General features: G+C 42.3%; 1 protein-coding gene across 2 annotated transcripts in view; it reads left to right on the plus strand.

Moving 5' to 3' along the window:
* The window catches only part of AP1S3 (adaptor related protein complex 1 subunit sigma 3), a 172,039-nt gene extending 149,733 nt beyond the window's left edge, over nucleotides 1–22,306 (plus strand). The window contains exons 5-6 of one of the 2 annotated variants that reach the window (XM_078665964.1): nucleotides 16,842–16,954; nucleotides 20,521–22,306. In XM_078665964.1, coding sequence (XP_078522090.1) covers nucleotides 16,842–16,952 — 111 coding nt within the window. In that variant the 3' untranslated portion in view covers nucleotides 16,953–16,954; nucleotides 20,521–22,306. The remainder of the gene's footprint in view (nucleotides 1–16,841; nucleotides 16,955–20,520) is intronic. The other variant, XM_078665965.1, reaches the window with a different exon arrangement.
* Nucleotides 22,307–22,509: the final 203 nt, after the last annotated feature.

Below are 22,509 nucleotides of genomic sequence, written 5' to 3' on the forward strand. Positions count from 1 at the left end.
AATACACTTGCGTCAACCATGAGAATCGTTGGAAGTCTAGTGTCAAAGGGAGCTAAAACACCTGCTTTACAAATCTGCTCCTTGATCATCTCGAAAGCAGACTCTTGTTCTGTACTCCAAATAAATTTGCAACCTTTCTTGAGTAAACTCCTCAACTCAATAGTCTTCTCCGAAAAATTGCTGACAAATTTAGAATAATATTCTATAAGGCCCATGAATGACCTCAACTGATCTTTATCAGTTGGGCGAGGAGCTGATCTTATTGCTAGTAGCAAATCTTTCTTGGGTCTAATACCATCCACAGAGATCTCATGTCCTAGGTACTCAATCTGCTGGACAAGAAAAACACACTTCTCTTTACGTAATGTAAGTCCCGCATCGTCAATCCTATGCAGTACCTGCCTGAGTAATTTATTGTGCTCCTCCACAGAACTGCCAAACACAAGGATATCATCTTGGAAGTATATCACTTTTGCAAGACCTTTAAATAACTCATGTACCAAACGCTGGAAAACACTTGCCGCCGAAATTAAACCAAACGGTAAACGAGTGAACTGAAAAACACCTTCTGTGGTGATGAATGAGGTGATATGCTTGCAAGTGTCATGTAGTTTAACCTGGTGGTAAGCGCTTTTAAGGTCAAGTTTTGAAAAATATTTGGCGCCCTGTAGTGTAGATACCAATTCATTAATGTTTGGGAGGGGGAAAATGTCTGCAACCACACACTTATTCACAGACCTGAGGTCAATGCAGAAGCGTAGTTTGCCATCCGATTTTTTTGAAATCACTACTGGCGAAACCCATGGTGACACTTCTACAGGTTCGATGACCCCACTCTGTAACATTTCTTCTAATATCACTCTCACGTCATCCCTAATGGCGAGAGGAACTCTCCTGAGTTTGTGCTGGATGGGTATGCACCCCTCCTTCATCCTTATCAAATGTGAATAGCCTTTCAACTCACCCAATTCATTCCTGAAAACGGACACAAACTCACTCAAAATCATGTCTATCGAGTCATCTTCTAAAACCATAACTTGGTCAGGAGCCCTCGGATTTATGATTATATAGAGATCATATTGATGAATCCACCCTAAAATGGGTGGTCCATCAAATGACACATAAACCTTCCCCATTATGGACCTTTTCTTGAACACAATGCTAGATTCAAAGTAACCAATAATATCTATGGTTTCTCCTTGAAATCCCTTGGGAGATATGTCACTCTTGAGTAAAGGTTTGTCAAACCAAAGTTCCTTAAATGTTGACTGAGGAATGATAGTGTGTCGGGATCCAGTGTCAACCATCAGCGACACTTCGCGCTCATCTATTGTGAACATGGCTTTAGGTCTATTCATTCTTTGATCGTTGACATTGGCAACATCTGAGTCACCAATTGCTAATAGCTTGTCACCTCCATAGTCACATGAGGAATCTTCCACGACAGCAACTTTCTGCTTACTCTTAGTTTTGCACATTTTCGAGAAATGTCCTATTTTTCCGCATTTTAAACACTCTTTGTTTGCGGCGAAGCAAAATCTGGCTTCCGAGGAATGTGAATTACTGCCACATCGATTGCAAAACTTGCTTTGAGAAGTGGTTTTCTTAGGAAGAGTTTTCCACTTATTCCTGATGACAGCAACAGAGTCATCCACGCCAGATTGGGAGTCATATTCTCCATCTCTGTCTGAAACTATAGATACTTCCTGATCTAATTGTTTTTTCTTAGAGTTCTCAATAACTCTGATGCACTTCTCTGATTCTTCGATGACTTGCGCTAGATTTTTGGCTGCCCAAAGTCTCTCTTGTATTTTGCGACTGCTACACTGCACTATTAGCTGGTCACGAATAAGTTCTTCTGCCATAGTCCCAAATTTACATTTTATTGACAATTCCCTGAGGCGGGTGACAAAGTCATCAATACCCTCCTCCGATCTCTGTTTTTGGGTGTAAAACTTGTATCGATGCATCACAAGGTTTTCCTCTTTTGCAAATTTAACTTCCAATCTGGAAATTGCCTCTTTATACATATCAGGAATTGCTTCACCATTCGCCTGTAACGCGATTGGCAAAAATCTAAAAATCCTCTGTCCCTCCTTCCCAAGTGTACTCAATAGAATTGCCTTTTTCCTCTTTGAAGAGAATTCTTGCCCATCAATTGCCTCCAAATAATTATCAAATATAATGAACCAATCCTCCCATGGTACAGGAGGATTTCCTGGTTCATTTAAAAAGGGTGGAGGAGATGTGATATTTATATTTTGTGCCGTTGCCATTCTGTAAATTAGGTTAATTGATGAACAGAGTAGTAAATATAAATACCTTTGTTTCCTTTTCTTGTCGCTGAGTGAAGCACCGACGGATCTGACCCTCGTCAAAGTTTGAGGAGATCGGTAGATTCAGCGCACTGCGTTCAGTTTGTATCTTTAAAATGGCCGCTCAGCTCAAACGAGGCTTGAGACGCACGTCTTGACTTCCGAGTGTGTCGACGTCATTAAACAATGGTCGGACGTCTGGAAAGGACCTTGACGCTTAGATACGTCAGACACAGGTTACAGTCACGTGCTGGGCTCGAGTACACGGGAGAGGAGATTCAAGACTGTTGCTAGGATACGCTGCTACTTACAGGTAAATCGAGTTAAAATTGGCAAATTGTCCTGAAACAGCTCCAAAATCCGGCGATGAGGTCTCCGATGGCCGAAATCTCACGGTGGGAGATTACTGCAACATCACTGGGTTCGTTATTGCTGGGTCCCACTGCGCATTGCTCTGACCGGGAACTTCTCCACCATGTCTTCGGTGTCAGACAGCAGGGTAAGTCAGGAGTCAGCAGCCACAAGTCGCCAAATTGTTGTAGATAAACTCACGGACCATTTAAGGTAGATTAAGAGGTTTATTTACGAGCGCAGCAGTGAGGGACCCAGCGCCTGCCGACCAGTCGACCAACTGCCCTGGCAGAACTCAGAGTCCTCAGTCGTAATACCATTCCAGAATACAGGGAGGGAAGAACATGGAAACAGAGCAAATCATAGAGATAACAAGTGTATAATTTACAACGCAGCCCTCAATTATAAACGCCTTACAATTCACAGGGTCCTTAAACATTCCAGCGCTCCAGATTGCCATTGATTTGGAAGCCAATGCTTCGAAAACCATCTAATGTTCCTGACTTATGTTTTTTATGTCTGAGACCCAGTATGAGTAGTCTCCAAACTCTGTGTCTTCTTCATGACATTCAATTTGTGTTTATGTGACATACATACCTGTACAAATGCAACCTTATAGATTTTAAGGTTGAATTGCCACAAAACAGGGTCATTCTGTCTGACCCCATAAACCTACTACTGACACAGCAAACATGTCGAAAACCAAGAATGCATGTTCCACCTGTAATGAAGTGTTTACTTTCAGTGTCACAGTCTCCTGTATCTGATTTGTTTTGTGAGTATGTAAACCTGTCCCTCATATGCAGGGCCACTGGAATTCTGCTGCAGGAGAGGGCTAAATTATGCAGCATAATGCTTGATTTTGTGATAGTATTTCTTCTTTATGTCGGGATTTTTAATCATTTGTAACACTGTCTGGGCATTGCTTGCACCTCATTAGAATCGGTTTCACACCCAAATATAGAAATAAGCAACAGAAAGGTGACCAGATCCGCTCTGCAGAGGGCCTTCCTCTGTGTGGCAACGCATACACTGTAAGGTTTCCAGAGGAGCGTGCTACTTGCTGAAAAAAGCACTTAAACACCCCATCATGGAAAGCAAGAGTTATATAAATGCAAAAAAAGTTCCCTCCTCTATTCCTCCACTATCTTTCTCAATCCAAATAACTAACATATCCACCACTCAAATTAATTTCATATTTTACTATACTAATTTACCACTAATCTTTTATGGGTTCCGGAGTAGCGTGCTGCTCTCCGAAAAAGCCCTTTGATGCCTCGTCAGGGGTAGTAAGCTCTAAATAAATGCAAATACAATACAATACAGCTAGTGTCACATCTCAAAACCCAGTCCTGACACCTTTTGTATTGGTGCCTTCAGTGTAAATTCTGATTAGGCCCAATCATCCGTCTCTGAACAGAACCCTTGTCACAGAGACTTGTATAAGGAGAGCTCTGAAGCATAGTCCCTTCTTACACAGTCTGGAAGCAGAAAAACTCTACTCTGTAGAGTAAAGATTTAAACAATTGAATATGGGCTATTACTTCAACAAGACCTTGGTGGATGGCTTCTTCAGTGAAACATGGCTGTCAAGCAATAGCACCCTTACATTGCTTGTCTTGCTGTTGGATGGTGGAGAGGGGCACAGAGTGCCATATTGGTGAAAGACCCTTTAGCCCCTGCTGCACATATACCTGCCTGTATCTCCACAAACCCATCTGTCCTGATGTGCAAAAAGGCGAGTAGTGGGTTCAAATTGTGAACCAACTTTATGTGCCCTACCTTTCATTTTGTGATGCAGCATATATATTAATAGGTTGGGAATAGGGTCTAAGTAAATTGCAAAATGACTTATCTGATAAATATTAATACGGCAGGTTTCTATGTGCAACCCCCGGTGATTGGCTACGACTCCTGTTGCCCACTCCCCCCCTGTGAAGCGCTCTGATATCTGTAAAGATCTTGTTCGCGCTATATAAAACTTTGAATAAATAAATAAACACAAGATAGTGAACACCAAGATGCAGAAGAGCACCACCCCTGCATGAGCATGACTAAAGGATACATATTGTCCTTTTAAAGCAGTCCTTGTTTCTTAAAGGAACAGGTGCTGCTTCAAATATAAAAATATTTTCCAATTTGGAAGACATCAGAGGGAGTATTCATTGGCTCCTGTGGCCACAGCCTGCTCCCCGAGGCTGCCCAACACAATTACTAGAGAGTAAGCTCTTTTGCGCTGCCAAAACCATTGATTCAGCTCATTTCAGATTGCAAATGGGAGAAGATGCCCCTTTTCCGCCTCCCTCCTAATTGCAATTAAGGAATCACAATTCCCTTTTGCCACTTCTGAAGACTTTTCTGGCTAGCAAACGAGATTTAGTATATAAAGTCATTTTCCGGTCATAAACCTGCGATTTTGCAAATTGCATACTTTGTGACCACAAAATGAATGAATGTCTGTCTGTCTGTCTGTCTGTCTATCTTTCTCTAAACCACTTGGTGTTATCTGAGTGTTAAGCAAAGCATAGTACCTTTTGCAGTGAATTGCCTGGTTTGGGTGTGAACTCCGATAAATATATGTATTTATGTCGCAGCCCAGCAGAAAGCTTTGCTTCAGTGTATATCCCTTTCACTTTTTACACGCCAGCCATCCTTTTTGCAAGAATTGGTGTTTACATTTTCGTAGTTGACTAGTTTGCAAAGAGGTTTTAGCCAACACTGTGGATGAACTCCAACGATGTTGAAATCTGATTATTTTTTTCAGATCGAAGGGCTATTTACTGTTTCCACTGCGTCCCCTTCCCGCCGCACAATCCTATTGAACTACGGCAACACAGCACACTGCTTTTTTTGTTTCAGTCACTTGTAATCCATTGCTATCATGACCGTATACTTACTCACCCATACAAATGCAGATGAGTATCACTTAAAATTAAATCTCAGTCTGGCTCTAAGAGCCATGAACTTTTTTTTAAGGCTGAAAGGTGTTCATCTCAAGAGTGAAGGCACTGACACTGAAGAGAAAGTAAATGAGGAAAAGTGCATCTAACACCAAAGATGCAAAACATGGAGTGCGTGTCCAAGAATCTGTAGTGCCCATCAACGTGGTAGTGTTAGAGCAGAGGAAACGTACTTCAAGGCATTACATTAGCATCCATATACTATCACATCACATGTTTGAATCTAAACAGGCCCATTCAGCCCTGTAAAACCAGACTCTGGGTATTCAATTGATTAATAGTAACGGCTGATGTTTTTCTGCAGCTCATTATATCCACTCCCAAATATTTCGATTTGTTTGTGGTACAGCAACGTGTACTGTGCCCAATGCCTCTGTGTCTTGGCATCATATTTGTTGGGTGCTAGACATGTTTTACTTGTGGCAAGAGGTTTCAACAACTAACTCTAAATTAAAAAAAAGCCTCTGCTCTGCGCCGTTTCAATTGTTAGTGAATAAATCTTTAAAGAAGATGCCCAGTTTGCATGAACACAATACTGTATCCAACACAATCCATGCAACCAGATTTTGACCGTTCTCTCATTTAAAAATCAGCCTTTAGGTTATTCTTTTCCATCAAATGTTCCCAGTTTTAAAAAATATATGTTTTAAAAGTTTTTTTCACCTTTAACTTCCTTCCACTGTACAGACCTCCACCCTGTCACAGAGCTAATCCAGACTCCTCCTTAGATGCAATAGCAGATCTATGTATCAGACACTCCAGCCTATGCATCCATCATGATCTAAATGTTTATTTCGACAAACCAAAAATGCCTCGATCTAATGCCACTCTATCAGGTCTCACTACACATAGCTGACTCCAGATTGCCTCTGGACTGACCCGCTTAGCAGATGGTACACTAGACCCCATGTTCTGCAATAGACTTCTCGGTCACATGAAACAATCACCACCTCTCTTCCATCGGCACAGGATACCTCCAATACACTCCTCTAGCCCACCTCTTTTGGGCAACCACATACAGACTGAACTATGTTGGGATTCCAAGTTCTTAATGTTTGGCTTATTCCAAACAATAAAAGAAGTTGTGAGACCGGATGGCATCAGCATTTGAGATAATAATCCAACTAACATGTCTCAAAATAGGGCAAAAGAACAAAGAAAGCTCCTTGAATGAATGATGACTTAAAAAAGGTAAAAGGACAAATCACAACACTTCATCAGGCATGGCAGAAATCAAAACACTGTCTTGATAAATTGTCTATACAGACACAGCAGATTGTCCAAATTATACACAAAAAAGGCAAAGATTTCAGTGTGTCGCTCACAAGGTGATGATTGGTAAAGTTTGTTATACCTCCAGGTGAAAATTATTCCTGTCTAGAAGCTTGCATTCTGGGCTTGCCCTGTGATTAATAATTTCCCCTAATAAGATAAAACCAGTTCATAGCACTGCGTTCTCCATACATGCTACCAAACTGTGGCAATCCCTCCTAGTAAAAATAGGAGCCATTAAAAGTAACCTGGAATTCAGGAGAAAGGTTAAGAACTGTTTATTCCCAACCTGACCACGATGGACACTGATGCTCCTTCTTTATAACGATCAGATGCAAAAGATGAAGTCTTGCCTCTCGGTCGACTCAAAACAAGCTTGACATTCGGCAAATACAAAAGCAATCCTATTGTAGAACAAACAATTGACCGGATTTTAGTACTTCCAAAAAGCACATAACTAAACTACTGTCTCACAATTGAATTGTGTAGTTATTTCTATACCTTGAGATTGCTTGCAATTTTTGACAATTTTCCTCCCCATGTTACTAAAACACTGCATAAAGATTTAACCTAGAATCAACACAATCAAATGTTTACCTTTCCCCCTACTATAGAACTACCCCTTCTACCTTACCTCTCATCCTTGCTATGGCCTATTCTCTCTTTCCTCTCTGTCCTTATCCTACTGAAGTCCAAGTCCCTTTGCCTTTTTTTCTATTATGTATCTCTGTAAACTGCCCACACCTCTTTCCTTTAATCACATCTCCTTTCTCTGAAACCAGAAGAAAGGTAGCTGTTGGTCGAGAAGGTGACCTTTTTGTTAAATAGTGTACATCTGGTAGTAGTTGCTGAGTTATTTAAATACATTTTCAGTTGTATACATAGGGACGCAGTGGATCCGCGACCCCCATCCCGATCCAGTGCTGAGATCTGATTGACTGCCAGCGCTTCAAACCAGGAAGTGCTGGCAGCCACATTGTGATTCGGTTGAACCAAGTCACAGAAGCAAATCGTAAAAAAAAGAAAAGGGGACAAGGTACAAAAACACCCTGACCACCTAGGCCTCTTGAGGGGGGTCCCACAGGGGCAAAAACGCATTTTTATAAAAAAAAGTTTAACATCCACGACGCCAGCCGGGGGGGAAAAAAGTGTGTACTCGCCCCGCTTCCTTTCAAATCTGCCCCCTGGTGGCCCAGGTTCTGGGGCCATGTCTATAATATGTCAGAGGGGGGTGCATAGGGCCACCCTCCTCGGACCCCTAAAGCTCTGGGGACCGGCATCTCCCTGGGTCATTTTTCATAATTTATGCTCTGGGCACCGCCACCTCCCCAGGGCAAATGTTTCACTAATGCATGGAGGCACCCGCAGCCCAGGGACTGCCACCTCCCTGGGTCATTTCTCATAATTAATGCCCTGCGGACCGCCACCTTCCCAGGGCAAATGTTTTACAAAAGCATGGAGGCCCCCGGAGCCCCAGGGACTGCCACCTCCCCGGGGCAAAACATGACACAAAGGCAGGGGGAGCATGCCGCACTCCCCTCTCCGCTGCCCCGGGACTCCCACCTCCCAGGGGCAAAACATGGCACGAATGCAGGGGACATGCAGCCTCCCTGCAGCCCAGAGGATCACCTCATCCCCGGGGCTAAATATAATATTAATGCGGGGGGTTGCGCTTCTCCCTCACTACCCCTCCCGCAGCCACAGGGACCACAACTTTCCTGGAGCAAATGTTAAAAATTAAAGTAGGTGGGTCATAAGCAGTGCAATGCGGGGGCAATATATATCTATGTACACTACTATATTAATAATGCTCACTATAATATGTACCCTTCACTTTAACCTTGTGTACCAAGATACAGATACTGAAGGTCGAATTCCACACCTGGTTGCCATTGTTGAAGGGCTAATCCATCACACAGCAGCCCTTGGCACCCAGAATTAAGGGCCTAATTGAGTTGCCTCTGACCGACACACTTTTATGAAAGAAACCACGCAATTAGGATGCGACCGCACATGGTGAGGTTGCAAACTTCCATTATTCAATGGTAGCTTGTGGGGCGGGCTGAAACCACCCGCATCACAAGCTCCCATTGAAAAAAAAAAAGAAGTTTTTTAAACATCCATGCACCGTGAGGCATGCACCTCACGATGCCTGCCACACAGTGCACGGATGTTTAGGGGACACCTATGGGCCAAATGCGGAGGCCAAGGGGGCCCTGCTAGGGGCTCCCAAAGTCAGTTTCCGACAGCCAATCCATGTCCGAAATACCGACATGGCTTGGCTGTCGGAAACCGACATCATAACCCATAAGGTGGAAACACCGTTTTCAGGGATTATGAGGGTTTTCTGACTGGCTGACGAGCTCCTTGAGCCTGTCACTGCTGCGTCTGATTCCCCCGCCGGTGTAAACTCCGACTGCCGTCATCATAATATGGCGGCCAGACATTAAACCTACAATGTCGATCGGAAAGCCTCCAACCAGCGGTCGGAGGCTTTCCGGGCGACGAACTTAGGCCTTAAATGTATGATTCAGTGAATCCTTCTCTTCAGATTTGTTGGGTGCCTTTATCATCTGGTGAAGGAAGTCTGGAGGCAGAGACTGTGGACATAAAGGTAGGCCAGTGAAAGAAAACAAAGTACTTTGCATCTGTGTGCTGGTCAGCAGTCAGCTGAACTCTAAAGGCTTTAGCTGCATAAGCGGCTGCATTTAAAGAACAGACCCAGTTCTCTGTAGTGCAATGAACAAAAGGTAGTTGCCCTATTCAGAGAAAATCTCTAAATAAGGCTCAAGTCTTCCACTTCATGTTCCCCTTAATATCAATTCCGGCATTAACGTATATTTGAATAGAGCAACCCGATGGGGTGGAGACGGTGTCATGTAGTTCTACTAATGCATTGGATCTGCACGTTTGTTGGACAACAAACTTAAGGTGAGGTGCCTATACTGAATCTGAGCACCCCTGTAGGTTATTTTGGCCTAGAGACCAGCTAGCTCACAGTGCCGCCATAAGCCCCCTAACCTTACCAGGGATGAATAGTTTCTGGCAACCACTGAATATGAATATCCTGACTCCTCAGGGATCATTGTAACAGGTCAGAATCTTTTGCTCAGTCACTCATTTTTGCTTGTGCTCGGAGAAATATGCAGAGAATACACAGTGGGATGTTTTCAATATATTTATTGAACCAACGTTATTCTAGTTTAGAATACATGTGCCGTGATAATCAGTAGACGGAAGCAGATGAGTGATTAAAAACAACAAAAGAGTAAATAGTAGATTCAGTTCTATCATGGTGTCTAAACAGTGTATATATACAAGGTAGTAATCAGACTTATTCCTACTATGCAAACCCTACTCTACATGTACCCAGAGTGTGTAGGTGTGAAGCCAAGAATTCCCCCAAGGGATGATCCAACCCCATTACCTGGTGAGAGGGAATGTAGGACCCGTCTTGCTCACGAACTGGACACCCCTCACGTAGATATGAGACCGTAGCATGGTGAAGTTTCAGCATGTAGGGACCCTTGGTGGTAGATGAAGTTTCTCCTCTTTTTTTGGTATGCTCATTATTTATAATAGAAAGCATCCTTGTGATGTAGGTATAGATTAGCAATGTTATGGATATGTAGATAGCCCTGTCACCCCATGGATGAAGATGGAATGTCATTTGTACCTAGTGCGTAAAGAGGCCTTGTACATGGTGTTAGAGGCATCGTGATAACGTTATGCAAAGCTAGATGTGTAAACAAAGTAGTTTCAGAAAAGCAAATCCAACATTGTCGTGCACGCCAATATGTGCAAAAGGTCACAGCAGAAATGTTATTGTACAAAATTAGGACAATGTAATAAAATGTGCAGCTTCATTACTGGGGCCTAACCCGGGCACAAAACGGCGGTATCATTGAAACTAGGTGGTTCCCCGATCGGAATAGTAGAATTAAATGTTACCTTCCCACTTCTGGAACTGTAGGGTACATGGCACCTGTGGGTAAAAATAAAAGACCTCAAACAACTGCTAATAAGAAGAGGAATTATATTCTGAAAGGCCATTGTTCTCTGTTTTGTTCCAAATTAAGACTTTATCAAGTATATCAGAAGTATCCGTACTGAACCAAAAAAGAATACAGTAGAGAGTGCAGGAAAGTCTTACCAGGAAAACGGAGTTACTTAATTTACGTGCCCAAATGTCTAGCTTCTGAGCAGTCTCCAACCGAAAAGTTACTTTCAGAAATGCTGTATGTTGTCCCAGTCGTAAGATCACTTGAAATTCAGAGGGCACTGTAGTGCAATAAATTTCTTCCAGGAAGGGCCTTCTCTGCAAATGGTTGTTATCTCATTGCAAGACAATAAACTGATAGCCTCTCCCTCTTTCTATTGCCTAGGCAAAAACTGTGCCATTAAGTTAATGTCTCATCATACCAAATGGAATGGGAGCACTCTGTAAAATAACTCCTGCTGCCTTTTATAATAGTACTCAACTTAGCAGACTCCTAGTTCATGTGGCAGTTCACCCTCGTCTCATCCAGGCTGTATTCGCAACTACTACACCCAATGAATTCTCACAAAGACATGTGTGTCCTTTTGCACAAAACCAGAGCTTGCAGTATAGTAGTTCATGACACAAACTGAAACCCATTAGGAGCTGTGCAGCAAGGTTCCATAACATGCGGAAAGTAATGGATTACCCAAATAAACTGGTACGGTCACACCACTATAGGGTACTAAGTATGGAGGTCTGTGTTGAGAAATTGGGGCCTGGGCCATCTTAGGGCACCTCTTGCCAGAGGCAGATATGAAATGTCTATCTTTGTTGATAGCACCACACTTAAATTATATACTAAATACTATAACCAAGATCAACTGAGCATCTGCAGTTTCTCAGGACAGCAGCAGTAAACAAATATTGCCTTAATTGAAGACTTCAGTTGGTTGAAAACTGCCAAACTCCATTTGCAGCCCTTACTAGAAAGTTATTCCAAAACTGTCAAAGTGCAGTCCATGAGTCCTCCGTGGTCCCTGAAGAGCGCTTGCTCGTGGAATTCTATGTCTGTCGAGCCATTGCAGCACAGGAAGGACCAGTTCATCAGAAGGGTGATTACCTTTGTCTGGCTAATTTTCAGGTTGCTCTTCTTGGTACCTTACACAAAGATGACCTTATTCTAAATATTACTCCGGTGTACAAATTCACTTTGGCAATAAGCATGGCCATCATTTTGAGGTCTCGTATTTCCTCTGTGATGTATATATTTGTATTAGTGCGTTGGACTCTTTGGATCCATATCAGTCGCCTGCTTCCAGCAATTCCTTCATGCCTGTCTGTACACATCCACTGATAATTCTGCTAAGGCTTGTCCCATGGCAGATTCACTGCTGACTGCAGGCTCCCTCCAGTCCATGTGTTATATGTAGGTAAACTACCTAAGTGTATTTTTAATACTGGCATTGGGTAAAACACAGTAGTTGCAAAACAAAATCCTTCTACCAGGCCACAACCTCCTGCCTGGTTGGGCATTTGCTCCAAAGACATTCCGCTCCACACTTGCTCTAGCGTTGGCCAAGGCTCCTGCGCTCCAGATACTAGAACCTTGACAATTGATCTGGCCTCGGGGGATTGTATATACTCTTCATCTGAGTAATGGTATACACAGAGATAGGATGCAAAGAATATACACATTTGATACTGCTTGTATGTGTATGTGGTAGGACAATTAAGCTAAACCTTTTGGCTTTACAAATACCTTTTTCTCATTGTGTCTGAAGTCTCTAAATGTTACCTATTCTCTCTGTGGTTTTATGAATAGGGTGTTGTGAAAGGCTCTAAAAAGTTGGGTGACTGGTCTAATTTGAGAGGATTCGAGATGTTATGTGGTGTTTCTTTATGAAAATCAGGATGGGGTCGAGTCTTACTGTTGATCATGAAGGCGCATTCTAGAGAGTAGGTGGTGTTTCCAGTTGTAAAGGATTTGGGGAGAGAGGCGTGGGGTCCTGCATCTTTTCCTCAGTGGAGATTTAAATCTCTCAAGACAATGTAATTTCAATATGAGGTGGGTTGACCAGTGGCATGATCAAGAGAACCATCAACAGAGCTGCTGTTGCCTGCTAGGTGGACAGTCTAAGATGACCAATCTAAGTAGTTTAAGTGTAGTGTTTGTGTCCACGGTGATGCATTGGAACAATAAGGAGGCGTCTGAGTCCATCATTTTTGCGTTTAAGGAACTCCTTGTGCATAAACCCAACCCACGCAGTTTTATTCAGTTCTACAGATGTAGAGGATGTTTAGTCTCTGTGGTAAGAAAGTTATACCAACAACGTACAGAACTAGGATTCCTTGAGTGCAATTGCGTTAAGCGTATTGGATGAGGGTAAACCTGGAAATTGCATTAGACTGCAGACTAACAGTTGAGAAGGACTGCTCTGATGTGGGGTGTGAGAAATGTGTCACTGGGGTGAGAGCCGGAGATTGTTGTGAGATTGATTTGGCAGATCGATATTTTATTATGTGTGGGACATTTAGCTCTGTTAAATATGATAATAGAATGTGTTGTGGGTTCTGTGATCAAGGAGTATTCAGGTGTGTGGGGTATGTTGGAGAGAATGTGCGTGGAGGAATGCTTGGAAGTGTTTGGGTTTGATGTTAATATTGTACTTCTCAGGAGTAGGCGTGCTGAATGAAGTATAAAAATGGGATATTGTAAGAGCAGTCTTTAGCAGACCAGAGCTTGCGCTAGAGAGAGATGGACAGTAGGATTTGCAGGCTGTCTATTCTATTGCCAGTGATTCACTTTCAATTGGATCTCATGTGTGGGGGGGGTTATATGTCGTTACAACGAACTCAGTTGCAACGCAAGCCTTTACCACGCATGCGTTACAACGGAATTTGTTTTCTACGCATAACCTTTACCACTAATATTTCTTTACCACGCATAGATTAACAACGTTTTTCCTTGTTAATTTATGCATGGTGAGGGCATATTCTTGTTAAAGGTTACACCTGTCCCCTTTTACGTCCTCCGCCTCTACTCCTTTTAATTACCCCCGCCATTAACCCTTATTTTTTTTTTTTTAATTTCATTTCCCCTTACCTTTTTAACTCGTCTTCTCTCCAGCTTCTTGGTTACGTCCATCTTCTTGGTTACGTCGGCCGTACGTCGTAAAGAGGAAGCGGAAGTTTAATTCCGTTTCCTCTTTAACGACGCTGATTGCTTGATGTTCGTCACTTCAGGTTAGTTCATTTTTTAACCCCCCTTTTTTGATCCCTCGTTTTTTTAGTTTTTGGAGGGAGACCCCTTAAACCCCCCTTTTTTTTCATTTACCACACATACCTTTACTACGTATTTACTACGAATTTCGTAGTAAAGATATGCGTGGTAAAGCCTCTTGTTGTTACCACGCATGCGTTGTAATGCATGCGTGGTAAAGGTTTTCGTGGAAACGGCCGCATTGTAGTGCCCGTTTCCCGGGGGGGGGGTGGGTAATAAGTCCTTTGTGCTCTTGACTGTAGAAAGTGGCTGTAATGTAGCATGAGGCACGTAATCTTGCCTCATGTGTGAATCAGGCCCTTGGATGGTAGAGTCCTTCCGCGAAGAGTTGTGTTCTGTGCTCTTGTATTGCTGTAGCTAAATGTGATAAGTTAATTAACTGGTTGATGGAGTCTGCATTGAGGCCCGGTGGGCAGTGGAGGTCTGTAGGTCTGGTTCCTGACAGTATTTCGATTTGTGGGTTCAAGAGTCACTCAACTCAAAAATCTTTAATCGACATAGAGCCATGAAAATACATTGAAAAAACATATAACTTTAGGTAAAATCCAGGGTTGCAATACATAAATAGGTGAATGAGTAACTTGGTTCCAGGTCTTGATCATGACTACCATGACTTATGGTGACTTTATCGTGGTTGGTATCATTCACAAGTGAGTGTGTGGGTGGTAATGGGTAGACAATGATGGAGGATGAGGTTGAGCTAGTAGTGTCCTAGTCTGTAGAAATGGTAGGCACAGTATCCTTGTAAAGTTCCTTGGCAATGTTAAAAGCTTTTATGTTCATCGGGCTATCAAACAATATGTAAAAAATTGATATCTAAGGATAATATCAAGAACTTCACATTTTGATGCAGGGTGAAGTGTAGCACATTTACACCATAAGGGATTTTTGTGTTCTTTGAGACCAAAAGGAAATAAAAAAAAGAGTAATTCAATTTACAGGCCAGTCTCAGACATTTGTCAACGATTAAGAACTGGGGACTGGCTTTCAGAGATTGACATTTCCAAAAGTGTAAGGTAGGTTTGAGTAGGCCAGGAGGCAATATGATCTCTGATGCGTTGTTAAATGCATCCTGGAATTGGATGTGATGGGAAGTTCTTTCTTTGTTTTGGATTCGTCAGATTGAAAATGGAGTAGTAAGAGGTACATTTGGTACAATTGGAGGTCAATCAATATTATTTCACATATTGGTGACAGACCATTGAGGTGCAAATGCAGCATGTGATTGAAAAACGTTTAGGAGCACAAATCTACATTTTCATGCAAAATCACTAATTTGAAAATAAATCCTGTGTCCTAGATCAGCAGTTGTATGGAAACTTTTGGGAGCAAAATTACATTCACATGTAGGTACACTATCACTTTTACAGCAAATGTCAAAACACTTGTTAGAGGAAACCTGTTTAGGTGAAACATCACTTGGATTCAGAATAGTCAATGGAGAAACATCAGCTGGAGTGCAGAAACACTTGTAGGTGACAATCATATTTAGGTGCACAGCCGCCGTTGGTGCAGCATCAAAAGCACAGTGCTAAAACACTTTAAAGATCAAAAATCGCCCCTTTTACTGTACATAATGTTATTCAGTGTCAATGCACCCTATCTGGAAGAAGTCCTAGGCAAGTGGAAAATCATACCTATTAGCAAGCATTAAACTATAAGACTAATACTTCTCTGGACTGAACTAAAATGTAAATGACACGCTCTCAAAAGCATGGTTGAAAGGGACGGCCCAAACAGGCTAATGGCTGAAGGTGGCTAAGCAAAAACCCCGGATGGTGAGTGTTTTTTGTTGGCATGAGTGGTGGCAGATATCTAAAGCTGATTGACCTAAAAATTATTGCAAACCATGAAAATTAGAAAAGGGAAAATTAATCAGGTTTTTGAAATTCCTTATTTATTAATTTATTATTTATTATAACACTTATAAAGCGCGCTAATACCAGTCGGTGTCCTGGCACTGAAGTGATAGTTCCCGGGGAATGGACATTCGGGTGCTAGAGGGAAAAGAGCCATGTTTTCAGATCTTTCCTGAATGCCAGCAGATTCTCATTTTGTTTAAGGGAAAAAGGGAGGGAGTTCCACGCCAGCACTGCTCCCCTAACAAAGCTCCTTTCGCCCCAGCGCGCCTTCCTGATACGAGCTGTTTTGACCAGTCCTAAACTGGCCGACCTAAGTTGTCTTCCTGGTCTGTACCATTGAAAATGATCCTGAAGGAACAGAGGGCCAAGGAACTTATGTTACAGAGAATACATGGATTGTGATGCAATGTGCTAACAATGTTGCTTGTTCTGTAATGAAGAAGACATTTAGAAATCTCAACTTTGTGATGGAAAATGCACGCTATAAGCTATTCCCTATCTTTGCTGCCAAAAGAAATATATGTGTTCTGGACTGTACAACAATGCATTTAATTGTTTTAAAAATAAAGGGGACTAAGACAACTCATTATTGACTGTAACTGGATTTTTATACAGCTGTACTATTCTTTCAGAACCGGCACTGGCAGTTAGGCATTGTTATACACTCGGTTACAACAATCCTAGAAGCACTGCCTCAGTTTAACCCTAATTCTCTTTTGAGAGAAATCCTCAGCCAAGTTTGTGCTGAGAGAATCAGTAGCTAAGTACTGCAGAAAGGCATTACAATCACAAAGGTGGTTAAAATTGTTTTATCCGCAGGTGATTGTGGGGGCCCAGGTTGGTAGGCAGCTTGTAGTAGAGCGTGGAGGACGAAACCGAGAATACAATTTAATTTGGGAAGAAATGGTGTTTGGAGGGGCGACTTATTAAAGGTATGGATATGATTCAAATTCATTTATTTCTATTGTGTAACCAAAATTTAGGATTCTTCTCCAAAATTGAAAGTGTTCACATTTTTTGAGTGCGTCCTTATTTTTGACTAGACTTTGAATTCGTGGAGCAGTGCATGGTGTTTTTCTGTTGCAAGAAACACATTTGATGGAGGAAACCACGAATGTATGCTTATGGCTTCCATGAGTTAGGATGCGGTGCACATTGTAACAGACCTACGTCATTCATTGGGTTTCAGTGTGTAATGCAGTGACCCCATCCTTTTGAGAACATGAGCATGTGATCAGGAGAAGAGTGTGCACTGGCTGAAGATTACCTTGCGCTGATAGGTGGCCAGGAAGTTCTACTTCTAGGGTACATTTGTTTAGGAGTGATTGACGGGCTGGGTGTGCTCCTGATAGGCTAAGAATCTGTGCAGGTCTGTTTGTGTTTGAGGTGAAAATGTTTGTGTGTTCAGTTAGTTGGAAAGTTTCCGACAGTAGAATGCTGGGGGTCTGCCAGGGACGTAGTACCCTCACACTTCGTTCCGACCCAGTTGCCCAAGGTCGGGTGACTGGATGCAGAGAGGTCCTGTTGAACAGTTCCCTAGACTAGGGTGGGCTGTCGCACAACAAATTATACAGGACCTTTGGAAATTTAAAGGGTGGAGAATGCCAGTTTTGGGCTGGTACTGAGTATCGGGAAGTTTTGTTCTCCAGGGCCTCTCTGTTGATAGCTTGCCCCGGCAGTGATGATGAGTACTGGAATTAGATGGGTGAGTAAATGGATGCCAGATCCACCAACATCCCCGCAGAGCATTACTTGATGGCACATCTCCAAAACCCAATAGAAACATAAATGAGACCGAGATACCGTGACCTTGATAGACAGACTTTAAAGTCAACGGCATACCATGAAAAACACAGGAAGGCCAATGTGAATAGGGTAGGAGTTCTTCCAGACAGATATGCTGTTTTTAGCAAAACCTAACAACAATTGCTGTGAGATGGTAGACTTTGACTAAAAAAAAAACCACAGATTGAATTGAGGGAATTTTTAAATGCCAACTGCAATTTCAGTAGAGGAGTATGCTTAAATCAGTTTTGGTCTTGGGTCATTTTGCTTTGCCCGCAACTTTTTTTTTTACTATGTCGAGTTTCAGGCGTTTGATTTTTAGCTAAAAGGCAAGAACTCGGCTAGCTACGGATTAGCTTGCTTTTGAATGTGAAAGTTTGAACCTTAATGAGGCAAGACTGTTACATAACCACCAATAAGGTGCAAACTCCGGGTTTAAAAAAAAAATGTAAGTGTGAAAGGCTTGTGTCGGTTCTGACAAACCTGTAGAGTTGTTGTGCCTGACTTCATAAATACATTTTAGCCGTTGTATGACTGTTCAATAACATGGCAGGGTTGTGACTTTTATAGACTCTGAGGCCCATGTCAGCCTAGTTCGCACACAGTGAACATCTAAACCTGATATGTTTTAAGAGATAGGCAAAGTGGGCAATTGCCGAAAGCCCGCAGCTTTCAGGGGTCCTTGGAAAAATACATTGTCTCCATGTCGATCCCCCGTGTGTATGACTGACTCGATCTCTCTCCTTTCCCCTGTCTGCCTCCACCTCTGAATCTGTCTTTCACTGACAAATGTCATCTTAAGGATTGTTGGGGCCCCAAAAAAGACCTATTTCAACCGTTTTTGTGTGAATCCCGTTTGTTTGGCATCAAGCAGTGTTCAATCTGCCGAAAATGGGTAATAAAATCAAAGTGGTCACCAACAGAGGTATCTAAAATATATTTTCCCGTGGCCTCAAAAATCCTTAAGAGGGCGCTGCTCTAAACATCTAAGTCTGCCTTCCTTGCCTGTTTAGTAACGAGCACAGACTGAAGTTTGACGGTTTCAGATCTGAGTGCTTGAAAGTAGTATGGGGCGCCCTTCACAAATCCTGTCATTTGCCAGGTCCCTTTTCTCTGCTGGCTAGACCCTGGTAACAATAGTGCCCTTGCGACCTGTGTAGGGCGGTCAATGGCTTCAGTTTGCGGCACGCGAAAAATATGTATGCGTCTGTATTTTCCTATCTTGCCAATTCATTTATTTTTTATAAATGATTGTGTTGTTCTGTTACCCTCAAAGAAATCTCATCCACACAGTGCTGCGCCTGTGGAGGAGAACTCACATATTATGTATCTGCGAGATACTACGCCCTTTAAGAACTTGGGTATAGATGCATCAACAATGCCATTTGCGATTCCTTATTAGCGAAAAATAAGGATTCGCTAATAAGTAATAGCAAAAGGCTATGCATGTAGAAATCGCAAAAAAATAGCGATTTCTAAACATTCCCTAATTGCGACTTGCAAATTGTGACTCGCAATTAACCCCTTCCGTGCGGGGCACATTCCCCCACTGTGCTGGCGGGCGGGGGGGGCGTACAGCGCCCCTGTGCTCATGACGAGGTCAGCTCGTCATGAGCCACGGCGCTCCGGTGCTCAAGACGAGCTGAGCTCGTCATGGCCACACCCGTTCCCATGGAACGCTCAGCACAGCAGGGGAATCAGCCCAGCGTGCGAGCTTTCCACAGAACGGGCGCGGTCATGACGAGCTCAGCTCGTTATGAGCACTGGAGCGCCGTGGCTCATGACGAGCTGACCTCGTCGTGAGCACCCAAGGGGTTAAGGAATACCTCCCCATTCATTCCTATGGGCCAGAGGCCCATAGGAATGAATGGGAAGACATTCTCAATTTGCGATTCTCAATTAGAGAATCGCAAATTGAGAATGCAATTTCAAGGGTGCCAGGGTGTCAAAAGGACACCCTGTCCCACCCCTGAAATCTGCATATGAGAACATCTTGCACACACACATGCCCCAAGGGCATGTGTGTGTGTAAAATGGAACTTTGAAAAATTGCAAATTACCATGAAGTTCAACTTCATGGTAATTTGCTCCCCCTATTAGCGAAATCACTATTTTTTTTACTTTGATGCATTGCATTTAAGGAATCTCCATTTGAGATTCTTTAAATGCAATCGCAATTTAAGTAATCGCAATTTTGCAATTTCTTAAATTGCGATTTTTACATTTGGGATGATGCATCCCAAATGCAAAAATACTGGTTGCAAAGGGGCAGATTCTGAGAATCTGCCCCTTTGCGACCGGTGTTTCCTTTGATGCATCTATACCTTAATGGCTTCGATCCATCTGGCGCATTTTAAACATTCGGACATGCCAGGATACCCTGGTGGAATGTTTGAAGGGTGACTCGCACAGTTGTTGGCGCGCTTTTATTAAATTTCTGATGGCCGCAAAGGACATCTTGGCCTCCGAAAAATCCATAGAACTATAAAGCTCATACAACCATTATCCGTTTTATTCCTTTTTAATGTAAATGCCCAAAAAATGTAAAGTTGAAGCCTATGCACTTTATTTTGTATCTCAGTATTTGTGATTGCAATGATTTTAATTAATTGTGCAATAAAATTGTATTCTAATTTGTTACCCTGAAACTTGACAAGCATGCTATCGCATCTGAAGTGTGCAATAATTGTTTTTTGTTTGTTGTGTTTTTTAGACAATGGAAGAGTACTTGAACAAGCCTACGTTTTAACTTTCATACTTTCTGGACAAATGGTTCAGAGACACTCCTAGCACTGATTTTCTATTCCGTTTGTTGTCATTGCTTTTTTTTTACGTGCCGCATCTTCCTGGAAAGAAGATCAGCCAAAGGGAAACAGACTCTTTATAGATTACGAAAATTGAAATTGGGGGTGTGGGAAACGAAGCGACCATTTTAGAGCATGGACATTTTCTTCAAGGTATCTTCCCACAAGTGGAGCGTGACCAGCATTTTTCGGGAGAAGCCTGCACAGGTGATGCGTTTCTTCAGAAGTCTGCACCATCTCGCGAAATGGCCGCCATGCCAGTTCAGCCTGAGTGGAGTGTTTCTGTATCTGCTTTATTCCTGACACGTCACTGGTCATCTACTGTTGGCAACTGTAATTCACCAGTTTTTTTATATCGTCTTCTATTGACTGATGTTGAATAAAATTGGACATGCAGCCTTTTCGTGCTCTTCAGTTCTGCACTTGTGTGGGCGAGGACTTTTACTGTACTGGTCAGGTAGGCTAATCTGGATGTTTGTGGTGTACATCCTGGAAGTCTACCAGGGGCTGGGACACGCCCATATAGATGTATGACATGAACCCGCCTTGGCTACCTTTGTTCTGACAGGATTGTAAATGTGGGAGGGTTTGCTACCTTTGTTCTGACAGGACTGTAAAGCTGAGGGAGCCTTCCTCTGGTTTCCAGTCGGCCCCTCGCGCGCTGGGCGTTTCCTTCCACAGTTAAAAAATAACCGTGACAGTTTGATAATGACACCGTGGCACAAAGGGACTATTGTCTCAGTGAAAACCGTCTGAGGTAATTTGGAAATGATTTTACAGTTCTGTTGTTGGTTTCCAAGAATTGTTTTATCATATCTGGGGCAGGATTACAGCGTGCTCCCATGCCGAAGTAGTTTTGCACCAATGCATATTGATTACATAAAAGGATTATATACTGACATTTGCTGTATCTGACGTGAAAAAGCTACTTTCACCAGCTGAAGGGTTGCAAAACTGACCATGTGCTCCGGTCACTCTGTTGGTCGGTCCAGGCGTGTGTGCATATGTCAGTGCAAAATTGCATGTTTAGCAGAGTAATGTATACAATCTGGAAAGGCAAATGATGGTGCAAAATTCACACGGCACCAGTGCAGTCTGATTATTCCTGTCCTATTCTTCACCAGCTAAAATCACGAAAAAAATATAGCTAACAAACTGCTACTTCTTTCAAGTTCAACACCCAAGGTCACACGAGGGTGGAGAACTACTCTAAAGAGACAATATGCAAGGTGCTAAGAGCCCTGAATGACGTCTCATATTTTTTAAGCAAACCGAACTAAATGAGGCTATTACTTCCTGTTTATTGCTAATATAATATCTTGAATTTTACAGAGAATATTCAAATATATGATATTTAAATTAACTCACAGGTACAACAAAACCAATTTCTGATTTTGCCAATGCCCTGCATATATTTTGCGTTTTTCCTTTGTAAGCATTTAAAAGGCTGCAAGTCGTCTCGATTCTAAATAAGCGTGCAACAATAAATTTACTCTATGATTTTTTTTCTTTCTTTGACATTTTAATTCTTCAAGGGAACGATATACAAAATAATATTTTTTAAATGAACAAATGTACAGAGGATAGTATCCTATCTCATGTTGAATGCAAATAAAAAATAGTTAATACGCAGTTCTTATGATGCCTTATGAAGATTATTTTGTTTTGTCAAAAATAAAAAATATTTAATATGCATTAGCTGGTGTATTTGTTGGCGGTTTCATTACTGATTGATTGCGTCAGCTTCCTCTTCTACACGATCTTTAGATATTGGTGTTCGGTTATTTAACTGAATGTATTTGAATCCAGTCGCTTAACAGGTCTTTGTGAAGTTAATACATGCATGTATAGGTACTTGTAGAGCACATCCCTAGCAAGAGAGCAACTGACTGCAAAGT

The sequence above is a fragment of the Lissotriton helveticus genome, chromosome 11, assembly GCF_964261635.1.
Source record: "Lissotriton helveticus chromosome 11, aLisHel1.1, whole genome shotgun sequence".
Taxonomy (NCBI): Eukaryota; Metazoa; Chordata; class Amphibia; order Caudata; family Salamandridae; genus Lissotriton; species Lissotriton helveticus.